The following is a 17,862-nucleotide window of genomic DNA, read 5'->3' on the forward strand; positions in this document are numbered from 1 at the left end:
CTAATCTGGGAGGTAATCTTCTCATGCGATTATCTCAATGTTTACGTTTTGCAGATAGGCCCTTTTCAAATGTTACGCTAGAATGGACTTCTGTCTGTACGCAGAATCGAGTCACCGTGGTGGCTTTTTTCGGCTCGCTTTTACGCTTGTAACCGTTGGTTTCAAAGTAAGGCATTGGCTTTGCCAAGCGCATATGGCGAGCGTACCTCCTTTCAAATACACCGTGCCCATAGAGAACAACTACCGCCACCTAGGTGTGAATTATTATGAATTCATTTTCTAAACATTTATTAGGTCAACTAAATTTACACTAATACACGGAAACTCCAATGTTCGAAAAATACATAATTCTCGGGATGAGTTAAAGAGGGCAGGTCAATCCATACACGGAGCCTAGGAGTTATTCCGATTTGACGGATTCCATCTTTCTGGCTCAAGACTTCGAGGGAATTAGAAGTGCGCGGCGCGTTAAAATCCGACATGTTAGTTGTGCAAATATTAAAAATATGTGTGGTTCTTATTTATTTCTTGTTTTTTGTTCTTTTAGTGTTAGCAAGTTTGTTAGTAGCTTATTCTAAATTGTTAGTTGGAAGATTTTAAAAACTAAGTGTTAGTAAAAAGGCGATTAGAGGTAATGTTAAAAGTGTGTTAATGTGATTAGGGGAACATAACCCTAAAATTTGTCTTGCAAATAGGGTGCTGTGCGGAGAATTAAAACCGAGCGCGTTCAAGTGGAGTACGCAATTCGGATTTGGAAAAAGGTAATTTAGCAAGGATTTGCTAACTGATCACCCAAAACGAAATTATATTCGACAATCAGCTAATCCCAACCTAAACAGGCCAAGGTCGGCCTTTTTCCGTTTATTAAGGCAAATTCGGGGATTGAGTCTCTGGATCATCTGTTGGCAAGGACAAGTGCACCGGAAACCGCTTGCTAGTGGTGATTTTCATCCCGATCCCTGAGCCAGAAATCAGCCCTACGAGTACTCCAGTGGAGACTAGCGTAGAAGAGGGATTCCCGAAGCTAGCACATTGTCCCATTGTGAAAGACCGGCAGAAGTTCCATTGTACCCTGGAAGTGGCCATTTTGGATACGAAGTACACCTCCATTTTGGTCCCGCCATTGCTCTGCGACGACGCCATTGGAAGCTCGCCAAACCTGCCAAACCGAAGGCCAATCATCACCGTCGGTTCGTTTCCGACCTCCCTGGCATACCACCGAGTGTCACCGAAGGCCAAACACCGCCGTCGGTTCGTTTCCGACCTTCTGGACTTCCAGCCGAAGGTCAGCAAGAGGCCATCATTACCGTCGGTCCGTTTCCGGCCTCCCCAGCATCCGCTCCCGAGAGTCACCGAAGGGCCTGCAGTAGGTTTGTGTCCGACCACCCACAGCATCCAAGAAAAACCGTAAGTCGCGCTGGTTATTTGTATATTGTAGCATGCATGCGAAAAAACCTTTTAAGAATATTTGTAAAACCTTTAGCTAGGGCAACTAATCGTGATCACGAACTACCCAACTAACATTTATTGCGACATTTATTGTAAACGTCAACAAAGCGTCCTTAATACGGCTTGATGCTGAGTTACTGTGTTGTACATATGGACGGAAGCTTCTATGCAAGCCCCATACCAATGAATCTGGCGAACTTAATCAGCTTGTACATGCTGTGCGATCAGCTTCTATGCCACCTAGTCATAGCTCTTTTCTCGGCTCCTATGTAACCACTAACTGAATAACATCTTGAGAAGGCGCTTTTTCAGCCTTTTCGCAGTTGTTAAATAATAGTTTTACGGCATCCCCAAATTAAACGATTAAATATAATTAGGTTATGGATACCGTGATGCAATACATGTGGAACTGGAATTATCATTTTTAAAATTGACTAATTAAAGTACTTGCCGCTACTTGGAATCAAACTCCCGATCTCCGTATCCACTGGTCCCGATGATGTCCTCGCTGCCACACTGCTATATATAAATAACATAGAAAATAGCCCGTTTTGTTTTACTCCAGACAAGGCTTCATAAGTGTGCCACAAGAAACCTTACCCAACTTTATCTTGCTGTAAAAGCTTGTGAAACGTCAAACGCAATAATGTTTACATTGAACAAGCTGTGTGGTTGCGCCAACAGATTCTTCTTCACAGCTTCTAGCTGAAAGAGTGTTCTTTAAACGGCTACGAAGCACTGCTGTTTTGTGTTACAATTACAATTACAAACGAATTACAAAACGTACTGTATAAAAGCAGCTGTTGTAGTGGCTGGGACTCTTACTCGATTTGCACATCTTTCGGCAAATCTTCCGGCATTGAATTAAAGTGCAATAAAAGCAACCCAAATAATTTCACAGCACATACATGGATAGCTGTAAAGAATTTGTGTAGTAGCTATATATCCCGCTTAAAGTTTGTTTTGACAATAATGTTTATATCCGACAAGCCGTGTTGGTAAACCAACAGTTTCTTTATTACAGCTTCTAGCCGTAATGGAATCGCATAACGGCCTTTAAAGCGCTGCTGGTTTGGGGATTTGTCAGTATAATGAATTGTACTGTATAGTAGCAGCTGTTTTGTTAGTGGGGACTCCAATTCGATGTGTTCAAGTTTTCACATCTTCCGGGAAATCTCCCGGAGTTGGAATAGGGTGGAGTAAAGGCAGCCCCAGTGACAAGTAATGGATTTCTGAAAACCGAGTTTGGTAGCTGTATGGTGCTTGTTTTGCAGTCGTGTATTAGCTTATGATTTATATTTGCCTAGCTTTCCTTTTATTCAGCGTTGACTGCTTTTACTCGATGGTTACACAACAGAAAGCAAATGACTGAAGCTTATAGCGCTGAAAATGTTAGTTGGGTAGGAAACCATAGGATCCCAAAAGGGGATAATAAAGCCTAATGCCTAATAGTGCTATTAATAAATGTAGCTTTCTCTATTAAAATAGAATTCAAGTTTTACTAGGTTTCACACATTCCGGTTGATTTCGTTATAATTCGATGCAGATTTCTCTAAACTTGAAATTTCTCACCCCTCGTTTCCTGAAATCTTTCCATGGATAGAAGAAGTTAGGTCGGTGTAATCACTAGGCTTCAACCCTGATTGATGAACCCCTCTCCATTCATTCAGTTCATTTAGAGTTTTATGTTGCTTTCTATGCTGCGGAGAATTAGCTGTTCGGTTGTAAACAAATCAGCATAAAACGACCCTGGGAGTTTTCCTATTCTCGTTTGGAGCAAGGGAAGCGTTACGAGGAGTTACACGCTTCACCAGCTCCATGGTGAGCCCGTCGTCGGAACGTCTTTCCAACGCTGTCGTCAGGATGTCGAACGAATCCGGCATGCTCTTCAGCACCATCGCTAGCTTCAGACTAGGCTCCAGCTTCTCTCCTGCGTTTGCAAGACTCGCGAAAAGCTTATCTATGCGGAACAGACGGTCCTGTATATCCTTGTCGTCGGCGTATTCAGCTTTGCACAGCTTTTTCAAGTACGACACGCGGGTGCACATGGTGGTGCTTCCACAACTCTTCCCAAGTCTCCTTGGCAGTCTTGAAGTTTCGGATTATGCGTGATATGCACTTCAAACGGAATCGCTCAAGTAATTTTCGGTCAGTGCATTATTTTTCCGTGACTGAAATAGGGCACTGCGTTGTTTTGATTTTGTATAAGATTTTGAAGTTTCTTGGCCTTGTTGTTTACAAAATTTCTGTAAGAGTGAAAGAGAAGGAGAGAATTTCATGCAGTGCCCTATGGATTACTGCACGAATTTATTTACACTGGCCTGATTACTCTCACACGAAATTTGACGTTTGAGAAGTGTCGGCACCGCTCAAAAGTCAAATTTTCCGTGAGAGTAAGCAGGCCACCATTTATTCGTGCAGCGGACCATGGTCAAGGAATTTAACACAGCAAGCCCCACTTGATTTTACATTTCGTTTCAGCTCCGTATTAGGATCCGTAATAAAGCGACGCTTTCTCAATTTCTCGAGGCTGAAGGCTGAACTAGCTTCCGTCCATACCGGTATCGTGAAAAAAAAAAATCATGATGAAACTAGGTGTAAAACTTGAACTCTTTTAGAATTTTCATCCAAATTGTCCATAACCTATGGGATATGGCCGTTGGTCGGACTGAACGTGATGAAACTTCTTGATTGCTAGACACGGTCAAATTACAACTACATAACTTTATTCAAATTCAAATTACAGTCTAAGGTCATGACTTGCAGTGGCTTGCGGTCGCACCTTCATAAAGTAGGCGAGTGCTCTCTATGAAGTTGAGAGGTCCACCGGTTCCACGTACCGAGTTTCCAATTGCTAGTCCCTTTTCGTCGCTGTGGTCGTTGTTATTTAGCTAGTCTCAAGCGCCTGTCTTCGCCGTGTTTTTAATGGGTGCCAAAATATCTAAGCTTCCACCCCCTTCCGAGAACCCTCCAATGGATAATTTGTGCGATCTTGCTATATGTAGATTCTTCTTAGATTGCCAAAAAAAAACTTCTTGAGGGATCCCAGAAGGAATTCCATAAATAATCAAAGACAGAACTTCTTCAGGATTTTCGAAACAATTTTTTAAAGAACTCCAGAAAATATCATAGAAAGAGCTCAAGGAGGAATAGTAGTTTAGGAAATCCTGAAAAGAACTCCTTGGTGAGTCTTAGAAGGAGCTTTCTTGAAGAATTAAAAAAAAAATATAAAAAACCTACAAAAAAAACTGAAAAAATCCTAAATCTTTCTGGAATTCTTCCAGAAATTTCTTCTGCGACTCTGAAGATCCTTCTTAGATTTCCGTAGGGATTGCCTCTGGAATCCCTCTAAGGATTTTCTGTAGTTCATACAGAAGATCCTTCTGAGATTCCTTAAGGATTTTTTTTAAGTTTCATCTGGACTTTTGGACTAGAAATGTTACAACTCCATGGAGTTACTTCTGACTATTTAAAATTTCTTCGGTTTTTTTTGTACGATTCTACAGAAGTTCCTTCCAAGATCCCAAAAGGGATCTCAGAACACCTTGAGAATACTTCTTGAGGAATCCCAGAGGAAATTTTTGAAGGAATGGACCCAAAGCACGTGTTCACTCATCTGATTTTAAGGCGGAGTCACGAAGAAAACAATTAGGGGATTCACTAAACGGTGTAAACTGATTAAACTGATTAAACGTCGCATGACCAAGGCAATCTTTGATTATTTCATTCGCAATTTCATGAAACATTTCAAATAAGCAAAAAATCATGGCTTACGCAGCCGTTTAAACTGTTTAGTGAGTACCCTTAATGATTTCAAAGTTAGAAACATTTGTAAAACTAATCCAGTACAGTACAAAAATGCTTAAGAAATCTCAGATGGATCTTCTAGACAAAATCCAGAAGAAATATCTGGAGGAATCCGACATTGCTCATTGGAGTTTTTGTTGCAAAGAAGAAAAATGTGTGAGAAGTTATTTTGTGCAATGTGTTAAATTGTAAATATGTCCCCTATCGTTACCTTAATTTGTGTAGCGATTAGGCGTAAAGCAAGCTAATGAAAGTGCCAATCTAATCGCCCGGCAAAACGAATCATCGTTCAGCGTTCAGTAACGGGTTTTCAACGAAATTCCGTAAAATAAAATACAAAACTTCTGTAAAATGTTATCGTTTATCTGTCAAACTCTAACGGAGTTCGGTAAAAGTTGCAAACTTTTCCGGTTTTTTTTCCTGTAAAACAAACTTAACGGTTTAAATTTCGGTAAAACATCACCGAAGTCGGTGATTTTTTCTAAGTGTGTACTAATTTGTTTGAAGAAGTCACAGTGACCAAAACCTGCGCTGCCGTGACTCTTCTGTGACATCTGTGTTACTTGGGATGTTCAAGGCGAAATGAACACATAAACTGATATTGTTTTAGAGAAAATCAGAAAATACATGTTTTAAATTTGCAATTTTGGATAAGTTCTGCTTCACAGCTAATAGCGTTCGGTAATTTTTACCGAAATCTTAACCGATGAGCGTTCGGTAATGGGTTTTTAATTAAACTCTGTAATCTGTATCCATAAAATTCTATGGTGATTTCTCCAATAATTCCTCCTACACACTTAGGAAATACACCGAAATCTCAACAGTTGAGTTTGTTTTACCGGAAAAGTTCGGTAAAGTTGGCAACTTTTACCGAACATCGTTGGAGTTTGACAGATTAACGATAACATTTTACCGAAATTTGGTATTTTTTATACGCAAAAAAATCCGTTCCGATATACGTGCACTCCACGGCAACAGGAACAAACGGGAGCTATGCATAGCAACGATAACAACAATAAGAAATGTACACCGTGAACTAGATTTCACGTTCTCTAGAACGCCCATATTGACAGCTGGAACTAGTACAAGTTCACGGTGTATATTTGCTTGTTCTCATATTTGCGTTTGTTTGTTCATGTTTATCAGAACGGTTTTCTGAGCGTACACACTTAATTTTGAATACCGTGTTCGGTAAATTTTTGACGAAATTAGAACAGCTGAATACAGCTATAACGGATTGTTTACCTTTTGCACTGGTTTTTGACGGTTGGTGTACTGTGCCCCAATAAAATCGATAACCGAAACTACCGAAATCGTACTGCTGTTCTAATTTCGTCAAAAAAGTACCGAACAGGCAATTCAGGATTGAGTGTGTATACAGAATTTCGGTGAAAACCCATTACCGAACGCTGAGCAGTTGAGATGTCGGTGAAAAATACCGAACGTGTCTAGCTCTGTAGAATTGCGTGGGTTCAGAATATCCTCTAAGGATTGATGCAAGAATTACTGCTATGATTGCCCAATAAATTCTACGTGGATCATGACGGGAATTCATGAAGAGATCAAATACAACCTGGACTCGCTAGTTGAATCACGACTGTGCCCCTCTTAGCGAATTGTGTTCGTTCTTTGGACGACTGAAAATTGATTTGAATGCTCAATATACACACACGCAAGTGACGAGAATTACGTCACGAAACACTCACATACTTGCACAAATCTTTTGTATGTAGGAGGTGCAATGCGACGGTGATCAGACTTCTAACTCGTTTTGACATCGATTTTGACATTGCAAGTGCTTTTTACTTGGGTTTTGCCCCAACCAGCGAACATCCAATCATCGAAACAGCCCATCTAATGAGCTCCCATCGAACGAATCGGCACTGTAATAGGAATCTATGGACGTCTTCAGTTAGTTTTCTAGAAATTAATCAATTTATCACAGGGGATTTCTCCAAGATTCCTCTAAAGTTTGTTACAAAAATAAAAGAAATTAAATTATTACAAAATATTCACACATCACGACATATAGAACCTTACAAATGCACAAATAAGAGACAATGTCAATTAACACATCACAACACTTAAAAAAATGTTCCCTGTTATCCAGATGGATAACATCTTCCGATCACAGGATGACAAGGTTTCATGTATTGGTTTGGGCCCATCAGTCATCCTGGAATTGTGTTTTGAATAGCATTTAGCCTTTTAGCTGACAGTCATTGCTGCTGCTTTCATAGCTTGTTTTTGTTTAGGAAAACTATTCCTAATCGGGCATCCCGTTACGGAGTTCGATACTTGAGCTCAATAACTTGATGTCTGAGACAGGGAAAGGTTTACATCTCTAGTACTTGACTGCTGCCCGAAGTAGGATTGCATTTCATGGGCCTCTATTTTTCCAGAACCCTATAAATGTGCCTTAAATTTATGGGAATATACAAGTTAAAACAAACATACAACACAAAGAACGCACGAATAATCAACGTATAACACATCAAACAATCAGTGGCGATTTCCTAACCTTAAATCTACCGGTGCAAATTCTCGAAATTTGTGACCAAATGTACTTGTAAATAGTGGAAAGTGACAAGACTAGCTGTTTACCCGTAACAAGTTTTCCTATAGGGATTTTTCTATAAATTTCTCGAGGGATCCTCTCGGGATTCTCATGCTTGCGCTTAAAGAATTTCTCTAGTGGTTTCTTCTGGAATTCCTGTAGATATTCTACAGAACTTTATCTAGCAATTCCTACATAGATTTCTCCTGGAATATCAGCTGGAATCCTAACAGGGATTTCTTCAGAGATTTGGAATGATTCCAAAAAAAAAATCAAAGTTTTGTTCCAAGAATGTCTCTACAGATTTTTTCGGATATTTAAATAGAGATTCCTTCAAAAATTACTCAATTATCCGGGGATTCCTTTAGAGGTGCCTACATTAAGTACTTACGGGGTTCCTCCAAGAGGAAATTACCCGAGAAATTACTTCATCCTGTAATTCCTCGGATAATTTCTCCACGATTTTTTACAGGAATTTCTCCAGAAATTTCCACTATAATTACACCAAACTCCCACCGCTTGGGATTTTTTAGAGGTTTCTCTAGGGATCATTCCACTGTTGTTTCAAGTCCTATATGAAATGCTCCAAGGATTCTTTCAAGGATTCTGCTCACCATTGTGAAAATCATACTTGGCGTAAACGCTTCTAGTAAAGTGTACGTTATGGACACGTGGCAGGGAATGTTTTCGGTTTAGTTCACTTTGGAAATTAAAGCGGAAAGACAGTAGAAACAGACCAATAGCTGCGCTAATCGGTTCCGCTTCTGCTGTCTGTTGTAGACCACAGTTACTACATGCTACAAGAAGGCTGTGTACTGTAGGAATGTCATGACAAGAAGTAGAAAAAGTATTATATTTATTACTAGCTGTCCCGGCAGACGTTGTACTGCTATTTTGGTTGTGATTGTTTGACAACTGTTGAGCTCAAAATAGCACCGCACTCTAGATTGGTTTCATTTCGATCGTGTTGATTTTCTTCCCAGGTCACAAAAAATCAGCATTTTGTCAATTTTCTTACTTTTTCTAGTTAATTTTCTTAACTTTTTTACATATAAACACAGCCATCATGAATACGAATCTAACCATCCAAGAGTCATCCTGATCGGTTCAGCCGTTCGTGAGTTTTGTTGCCTCAAAGGGACTTCGAACTCATTTTTATATATATAGATACCTGGTGTAAATGCTTAAAAATCATTTCTTAATGCATTGAATTTTCTCTTTAAACTAGCTGTCCCCGGCAAACTTTGTCTTGCCTACTGCGTTTTTTGACGTTCCAAATCCAACTTCTAAGTTCAAGCCCCCTTTCAAAATGTATCAAACATTGATTTTCAAATATCTCAATGTTTTTATATGTTTTTCAGCTCATAAACCTTCCTTGGGTGAAAACTCCCTCCCCCTGGATATTCAATCTTGACGCGATGGGAGGGCTTAACCCACTAGCATTTTGGCGCCAGTTTATTCTCCACTGCTTGGACTTTGAGCTAGATATATCTGGTTTACGAGTTGATCGCTAGTGAAGGAATCGGCCGTAAGTGCTAATGGGAACCAAAGGAGTATCCGTAGTGCATTTATCACAAGTTATAATTCAGCTTGCATAGACCTAATCTTTGCATTCTTTAAATTTTCTCAAATTTAACAATAATTGTTGAATTTAACGTAACGCAAGAGTGGGTAGGGGAGGTCTCTGCGTTACACTCATCATTCATCACTTGAATTCGAAAGTACACAGGACAGGGGACGCTAGGATAAGTTGACTTACAGCCTTACAGATTAGGTAACGTTAACAATTAAATTTATTACCTTTAGAAAATTCTGGACCCTAATCAGTCAAAACTGCTGATTTTAGAAATAAGTTTATATTTGTATTTCTTCTTTTTATAGATTTTGTAGGGATGAATATATAGAAGTTGACAAATAATCTTAATCATTTTAATTTTTGACACAAAAATCAGCTGATTGAACTTTTTTGTTTTATATTCTAGACGGTATTATAACACTGACCAAAAAAGCAGGAATTTTGTTACATGTTTCTTTAGGACTTAGGACGGTTGACAATCTAAAGGGTTACGGTGGATGTAATAATACTTCGAACTTAGATGATCACAGATATGCAGAAGACGACTAGACGAAATTAAGAACACAATTTGACAAATTATAGACTATATTTCGACGTATAGGGTTTGACTGATTTCATTACAACATCGAATGGAAGCTCAAAAAGTGTTACCTAACACTAATATGAGAGTTATTTGGGGATGATGCTGGTTCTGTCAATGACCAACATCGGTTATTGACACTATTGGTAATCAGCTTGAAATAATTTTCAGAATGTATTGTAAAAAACTTAGGTTATTATTTGATTTATTGTTTAGAGATGCTGTCAGAAAACTAGTTGCCCATATCGGCTAAAAACGCTAGCTCTGGCAGCTGTCTCCGAATAATTTTCAAAAATATCAAACTTGTAAACATTAGCTATGACAAATTTTTTGCTCTTCTTTGTAATATTTCTCAGGAATAGTACCTTGAAGGCGTTAACATGTACAGCTTTTTTTTCTCTGAATGTTGTCCAGTGATCTCGGATATTTTCGATTATTGAAATATTGTTCAATTATCATATCATCTTTGGAGCTTCCATTCAGTCTAAACACTAGTGCGATGGGAATAGTTAAAACACAGTAATTTTAAAAAACTACTACGACCCAATACTAATTACTACACACTTTGCTCAAGTTGACGACATCGTCTAGTCCATCGTGAGTATTGGCACTAGTAGGGGGAAAGTTGGGAAAGGGTCCAGGCTTTGCTATCAGCTGTCATGCAGCTCCACCTGGTCACTCTACAAAAAAAAAAAAACCTTCCTTGGGTGAAAACTAACATAACAAAACTAAGACGACCAAAATCGGACCTTCCGTTCACAAGTTATGCGCGGTCCCATGTATGCCACTGCATTTTTAAATATAGAAGAGATATCCCTTATTCTTGAACTTTACCCTTCCACTAACACCCATATTCCCGTGAAGCCTAGGCCTGAAAGAATGTAGAGGTCTCTATGTACATTCATAGGTGTCCAACTAATCTTCCTTTCCCTTCCCTCAGCTGTCGCAAGGACGTGGCCAGGACAGAACTCGATCGTTGGAGGATTGCGTCAGTCTTGTCTAAGAGTCAGAGATTAGTCCCAAATCTGTGGACAGGAAGGATGCAACCCTCATAACAGCGATCCAGGCCTGTACCACCTACGAATTTGTGCGACTTGCTTAATGCTAATGCTAATGCTAATGCTAAGATATCCCTTATTCTTGTGCTGCCAAAAATATAAAAATTTATAGAAAAATCACAGTTGCAAATGTCTGAAATCGAATGGCCAACACTTGCACGTAAAGTAGGCACACGTGCTCATCAGGTTCTGAGTACCGATGCATACCAAAACAAACACAGTTGTCGCTTCAGCGATAAAACCATGCAATTTCTACTTCAGAACCTGCTCGAATCATAGTGCAGCGCACGTGCCAATGAAGCTATATAGCTGCATATGCAGGCAGGCAGTCCGACTCCTGATATCGATTGCTACATATAACCACCACAAGCGAATAGTAATCCAATGCACCATAGCTCGGCCCTATCAGAACGTGGCAGCTCAGTGTGCAATGTACATACAGCTGGCACTCGCTCCATCCAGTCAGTGGAAGAGGAAAGAACACGTCATTCCCATTAAAATTGCGTTTAGAACGTTCTGCGGTCGACCGACCGCCGACCATTCGACCGACGAGGTGAACACTAAAAGTCATATTCATTAAGCGTTGTCGATTTGCCGTGTGGCTGTACCTACCTAGTAGAACAAAGTGGATTGGTTGGAGGGTTGTTGACGAACGAATAGCACGTTTGAATCATTCGCTTACATTTACGTATCTCTGCGCAGCCAACTGTTGATGGTGAAGTGACGTTCGGTTTTCAAATAAACAAAATCAAAGCAGCCAGCGTTGAAAAGTGCCATCAACAATCAGGGTGGAGGTATGTAGGACTGGGCGGTAAGGGGTATACTTCGCGCTCTACCTACATACGAAAACAAAAATCGTTTGGTTGGTTCTTTCAATGCCATTCGAGTTGAATGGTGAGGATAAACATTGGTATGACGCAGCGAAGCGCGATTCAACAGTCGCAATATAGATTGCGCATTGCGCGCAGTATTTATCGTTTTGATATCTCGCGGTTCGGTTTTGTTGGAATCAGCTGATTTCCTTGTTTTACTCCTACTCTTCGGCGCAATTGGCTCCTTATCAGCTGTTCACGCTACTAGAGCACAACAATTCCAAGGAAGCCGTAGCGTATAGTACGCTAATCGTGTCAGTTCGCGTGGAGTATCATCCTACATCAGTGATTCTCAAGTGATAATCAGTGATTCATCTCAGAAACTCACCTTTCAGGAATTCACCGGGATTCCTCACTGGAATTCACCGGAATTCCTCTCAGGAATTCACCGGAATTCCTCTCAGGAATTCACCGGAATTCCTCTCAGGAATTCACCGGAATTCCTCTCAGGAATTCACCGGAATTCCTCTCGGGAATTCACCGGAATTCCTCTCAGGAATTCACCGGAATTCCTCTCAGGAATTCACCGGAATTCCTCTCAGGAATTCACCGGAATTCCTCTCAGGAATTCACCGGAATTCCTCTCAGGAATTCACCGGAATTCCTCTCGGGAATTCACTGGAATTCCTCTCAGGAATTCATTGGAATTCCTCTCGGGAATTCACTGGAATTCCTCTCGGGAATTTACAGGAATTCCTTTCAGGAATTCACTGGAATTCCTTTCAGGAATTCACTGGAATTCCTTTCAGGAATTCACTGGAATTCCTTTCAGGAATTCACTGGAATTCCTTTCAGGAATTCACTGGAATTCCTTTCAGGAATTCACTGGAATTCCTTTCAGGAATTCACTGGAATTCCTTTCAGGAATTCACTGGAATTCCTTTCAGGAATTCACTGGAATTCCTTTCAGGAATTCACTGGAATTCCTTTCAGGAATTCACTGGAATTCCTTTCAGGTATTCACTGGAATTCCTTTCAGGAATTCACTGGAATTCCTTTCAGGAATTCACTGGAATTCCTTTCAGGAATTCACTGGAATTCCTTTCAGGAATTCACTGGAATTCCTTTCAGGAATTCACTGGAATTCCTTTCAGGAATTCACTGGAATTCCTTTCAGGAATTCACTGGAATTCCTTTCAGGAATTCACTGGAATTCCTTTCAGGAATTCACTGGAATTCCTTTCAGGAATTCACTGGAATTCCTTTCAGGAATTCACTGGAATTCCTTTCAGGAATTCACTAGAATTCCTTTCAGGAATTCACTGGAATTCCTTTCAGGAATTCACTGGAATTCCTTTCAGGAATTCACTGGAATTCCTTTCAGGAATTCACTGGAATTCCTTTCAGGAATTCACTGGAATTCCTTTCAGGAATTCACTGGAATTCCTTTCAGGAATTCACTGGAATTCCTCTCAGGAATTCACTGGAATTCCTCTTAGGAGTTCACTAGAATTCCTCTCAGGAATTCACTGGAATTCCTCTCAGGAATTCACTGAAATTCCTCTTAGGAATTCACTGGAATTCCTCTCAGGAATTCACTGGAATTTTTCTCAGGAATTCACTGCAATTCCTTTCAGGAATTGACTGGAATTCCTCTCAGGAATTCACTGGAATTTCTCTCAGGAATTCACTGGAATTCCTCTCAGGAATTCACAGGAATTCCTCTCAGAATTTCACCGGAATTCCTCTTGAGAATTCACTGGAATCAGCCATTCGATTGAGAACCCCTGTTTCCTAATCTACCTATCACCCATCCATCATCTGATGCTTTGTTTACGGAACTGATTTGAGCTTCCCGGTTTCTTTTCTCCCTCGTTTCAGCATCCAGCGATAAGGCGCCGCTCCTGGGAGCTACAATGACGTCCACATCGTCGTCGTCGTCGCCAGCGGTAGCGAACGGTCAACTGAAATACGACACCACCAGCAACGGTACCAATGGAGTTCATGCTAATCATCGTACGACTACAACGGCGACCACGACCATTCCCAATGGCACATCCTCCAGTAAAGTGGAATGCAATGGAACGGCGAGGCTTGCGGCGAAAACGACGAGTGAGTCTAGTGAGGACAAAGAAGAGGACCGATCGGCTCGGCAGTCGCTGATCATCCTGGCGGCGATCTTCTTCACCAGCCTGTTCGCGATGATCTACGTTTATGCGATGTTTCCGGAGCTGGATGAGTGAGTATAGTTTTTATACTGTTTTACACAATGAAGAAATAGGCTAAGATCTCTACAGCATTCGGAAGGTTGAAACTGGATTATATCCACGGGGTAAAGAAGGGTTTGTTCAACATAGCGATGTCGTTTTAAATATCTCAAGTTTTCTAAGCAATCCTTGTATAGAGATCTTGGTTCTAGAGCGCTCAAACTGCCTTGAACAGTCCTAATGTAGGAACCTACCGGAATTCATTAACTTCTTGTAATCTCAAAGGACGAGTGAACACATTTTTGGGGTATTTTAGTCTAGCCAAACTACCCTGGAGTTCAGAACTTCTGGTCTACACTTACGCTCGTCGGACTTGATGATTCGGCATCTTGGATTTTAAAATGACGTCGGGTATCGCTTTTTGACTTCAACTCATTTTACCGATTACCGATTAATAGATACCCATATTGCATAGTATCGTAGCTCAAACTACCATCCCATAGCAGCCATCTTTGAATATGGTCCACCATTTTGATATAGTTCACCATCTTGGATTTCAAAATGGCGTCTAATACCAGTTTTTGACTTATACTCATCAAGACCGATCGAAAGATACCCAACCCATATAACCTGCTGTCATAGTTCAAAGCATTTTGGCCGCCATTTTGGATTATGGTCCGCCATCTTGGATTTCAAAATGGCGTCAAATATCGATTATTGACTTCTACTCATCAAGACCGATCAATACATACCAATATTGCATGGTATCATAGCCCAAACCACCGTTCCATAGCTGCCATCTTTGATTATGGTAAACCATCTTGGATCATAGTCCGCCATTTTGGATTTCAAAATAACGTCGGATATCGCATTTTGACTTCTACTCATCAATACTGATCTATAGACAAGACACCCATATTGCATGGTATCATAGCTCAAACCACACTTCCATGGCCGCCATTTGGGATTATGGTCCTCCATCTTGGATTTCAAAATGGCGCCAAATATCGATTTTTGACTGCTACTCACCAGGGCCGATCGATAGGTACCCATATTGCATGATATTTATTATAGCTTAGACTACCTTTTTATGGCCGTCATCTTTGATTCTGGTCCGCCATTTTAGATTTCGAAATGGCGTCGGACTACAGACCACAGATTAGATGAGATAAGAAAATACAATCTCAGAACTAGAAGTAGGTCAAGTAATTAATTCACTCCAATTTGTGCATTTCTCACTCAGACCACTAGTATTAGTAAAGTCTAGCTTTTGGAGTTAAGTAATGTGATGTCTTTTGCAACCCGCCGTTTCACTTTCGTTACGTAAAAGGTTGAACTCTATAGTGTCAAACAAGAACTGTATGCCATTCGTTATTGACTATTCTGAATTAAAGAGTGTTTCAAGGGGTTTCAGTGGCATTTTCAATAGATTACGGTGATTTCGAGGGCGTTTAAATGAATGATAGAGGTTTCAGGAGCGTTTCAAAGGATTTCAAGAGTTTTTTGGAAGGGTTAAAGGAGTTTGAGGGCGTTCGGGGTTATATCAAAGGAATTACGGCGATTTCAAGAGCGTTTCCCCCCGAGAACCTCTGAAACATCCCTAAGACCTTTAGATACCTCCCCAATGCTCTAATTCAGGGCTACCCTTAAACACGCCTGAAACCTCTTAAAACTCCTCTAGAACCCCTGAACCGTGGAGACCTCTGAAAACCCTCTGAAACGCCTCTGAGGCCACCCTTAAATACACATGAGACCACCTGGTACGTCCTGAGACTCTCTGGAGCGCTTCTAAGATCCCATCCCCAGTAGCATTTTGATGATAAATTAGTCTTGTAAAGGTTTTGAGAACCGTCATAAAACCGTACACCTTTTATTTGGATTTTATGATGATTCTATTCTAGTCTATTTGACTAAAATATGTTACTTGGGATGAAACCCTTTGTACCCCCTGAAACACCCCAGTAAGACCTTGTACAGACTGGTGGTATTCGTGCCATGGTACAATTATCTTGAAATGAGTTTCATACTGATAACTTTCTTCATTCAAGATAGCCTTGGAATAATTTTCTTGACAACTTGTTCCATGGTACGAATACCACCAGTGTGTCCCAGACCTAACCCCATGAAAGTCCCTGGAACACCTAGAAAATCCTCTGAGATTCCTTAACTGCCATGTGCAGTATAGTTGTCCCATGTTTTATGTGAATCCCTATTAACATGGGATAGCTATACTGCACACGGCAGTGAAAGCCTCTGAAATCTCCCGGTACCCTTTGACACGCCCCCAAGATCCCGTGGAACTTCTTTGAAACCCCTTGGGATCTCCTAAAAACCTCAATGAGACTCTTTAAAACTCCTCTAAGACCACTGGAACACTCCGTGGCTTCGAAATATCACCTGAGACCTTGAAACGCCCCTGAGACCCTTTGGAGCCCCATGGAACCTCCTGATACCCCTCTCAATGCCCCTGAGATCTCCCGGTACTTTCAGAAGCGCCCTTAGGACCCTTTTTTGAAGCACCCCTAAGATAGTATTCTCGCCCCTGAGACCTCTTAGCCTTCGAGTGACCGCGCTGTTGTATTTTGTACAACATGTTGAAAAAGTCTCACTTTTTGTATTCAGCATTAGCTTGGTGCTGGCGGTGGTGGCCAACCGCGTGAGTTACGGAAGGTTAAAACGCCCCTCGGATCACTGAATTGCGGATATTTCTGGAAACCCCCTGAAACGCCCCCGAGGCCCCTTAAAAAGCCCATGAGACCACCTTGCACGCTCTGAGACTCTCTGAAGCGCCACTAAGATTCCATGGAATCCTATGAACCCCCTAAACACCCTCTAGTAACCCCTCGTTGAACTCTCTGGAACTCCTTAAAAATCCTGTGAGATCCCCTCAAGGCCTCTGAGTTCTCCCGGTACCCCCTAAACGCCGCGGAGATCCCCTGGAGCTCCGTTTAAACTCCTTGGGATCTCCTGAAACCTCAATGAAACTCTTTGAAACTCCCTTAAGACCTCTGGAACGATCCTGAAACTTCCTGGCTTTGAAAGACCACCTGAAACGCCCCTGAGACCCCCTGGAGCCCCATAGAACCTCATGAGGCCTTTGAAACCTCCCGGTACTTACAGAACCGCCTTGGAGCCCCTTGAAACACCCCTGAGATCTCATAGTATTTTCTGGAACCCCCCTAACCGCCCCAGAGACCTTCTGGAATTTCACTGGAACCTCCTAGAAATCTTGACGGCTATTGCATACATTTTGACAGGATGCTCAAGTTCAGCTAGACTACCATGGAGCTAAGAACTTGAAATCTACACCTATTTGGGACCATCCAGATCAGCCGAACCATACTTGAACTAAGGCGAACTTTTTTTTTGGCTATATTGAATTTCTTTACATTTATAGCTTTTTTCGAACCAATCTAAAGATCTATTGGCAAAGCCGAAACCTTTTAAAATACACTGTTTGAGGTTTATCCATTTGGGAGCTTCTACGATTTAAAAAATACCAGATGTATTTTATCAGGAATTCACCAGAATTCTGCTTAGGAATTCGCCTGTAAGAAATTCACCAGAATTCCTCTAAGGACTCCAGAATTCCTATGAGGAATTCACCAGAATTCCTATGAGGAATTCACCAGAATTCCTATGAGGAATTCACCAGTATTCTTCTCAGGAATTCACCAGAAATTCTCTCAGAAATTCAGCAAAATTCCTCTCAGGAATTCACCAGAATTCTTCTCAGGAATTCACCAGAAATTATCCAGAATTCCACTCTGGAATTCCTCTCAGGAATTCTCCTCTCACCCGAATTCTCCTCAGTTC

The 17,862-nt window shown here is 41.0% G+C and overlaps 2 protein-coding genes across 4 annotated transcripts in view; one reads left to right on the top strand and one right to left on the bottom strand.

Annotated features, from left to right (window-relative positions):
* Positions 1-17,862, bottom strand: part of LOC109408938 (uncharacterized) — a 463,030-nt gene that overhangs the window by 399,353 nt on the left and 45,815 nt on the right. The window lies entirely within an intron of this gene.
* The window catches only part of LOC109408940 (transmembrane protein 41B), a 45,085-nt gene that overhangs the window by 16,230 nt on the left and 10,993 nt on the right, over positions 1-17,862 (top strand). The window contains exons 1-2 of one of the 3 annotated variants that reach the window (XM_062844159.1): positions 11,456-11,580; positions 13,721-14,078. In XM_062844159.1, coding sequence (XP_062700143.1) covers positions 13,756-14,078 — 323 coding nt within the window. In that variant the 5' untranslated portion in view covers positions 11,456-11,580; positions 13,721-13,755. Of the gene's footprint in view, positions 1-11,455; positions 11,581-11,646; positions 11,822-13,720; positions 14,079-17,862 lie in introns of those variants that run through there. The other 2 variants (XM_062844158.1, XM_062844157.1) reach the window with 2 other exon arrangements.

This window comes from Aedes albopictus, chromosome 1 (genome assembly GCF_035046485.1).
Source record: "Aedes albopictus strain Foshan chromosome 1, AalbF5, whole genome shotgun sequence".
NCBI lineage: Eukaryota > Metazoa > Arthropoda > Insecta > Diptera > Culicidae > Aedes > Aedes albopictus.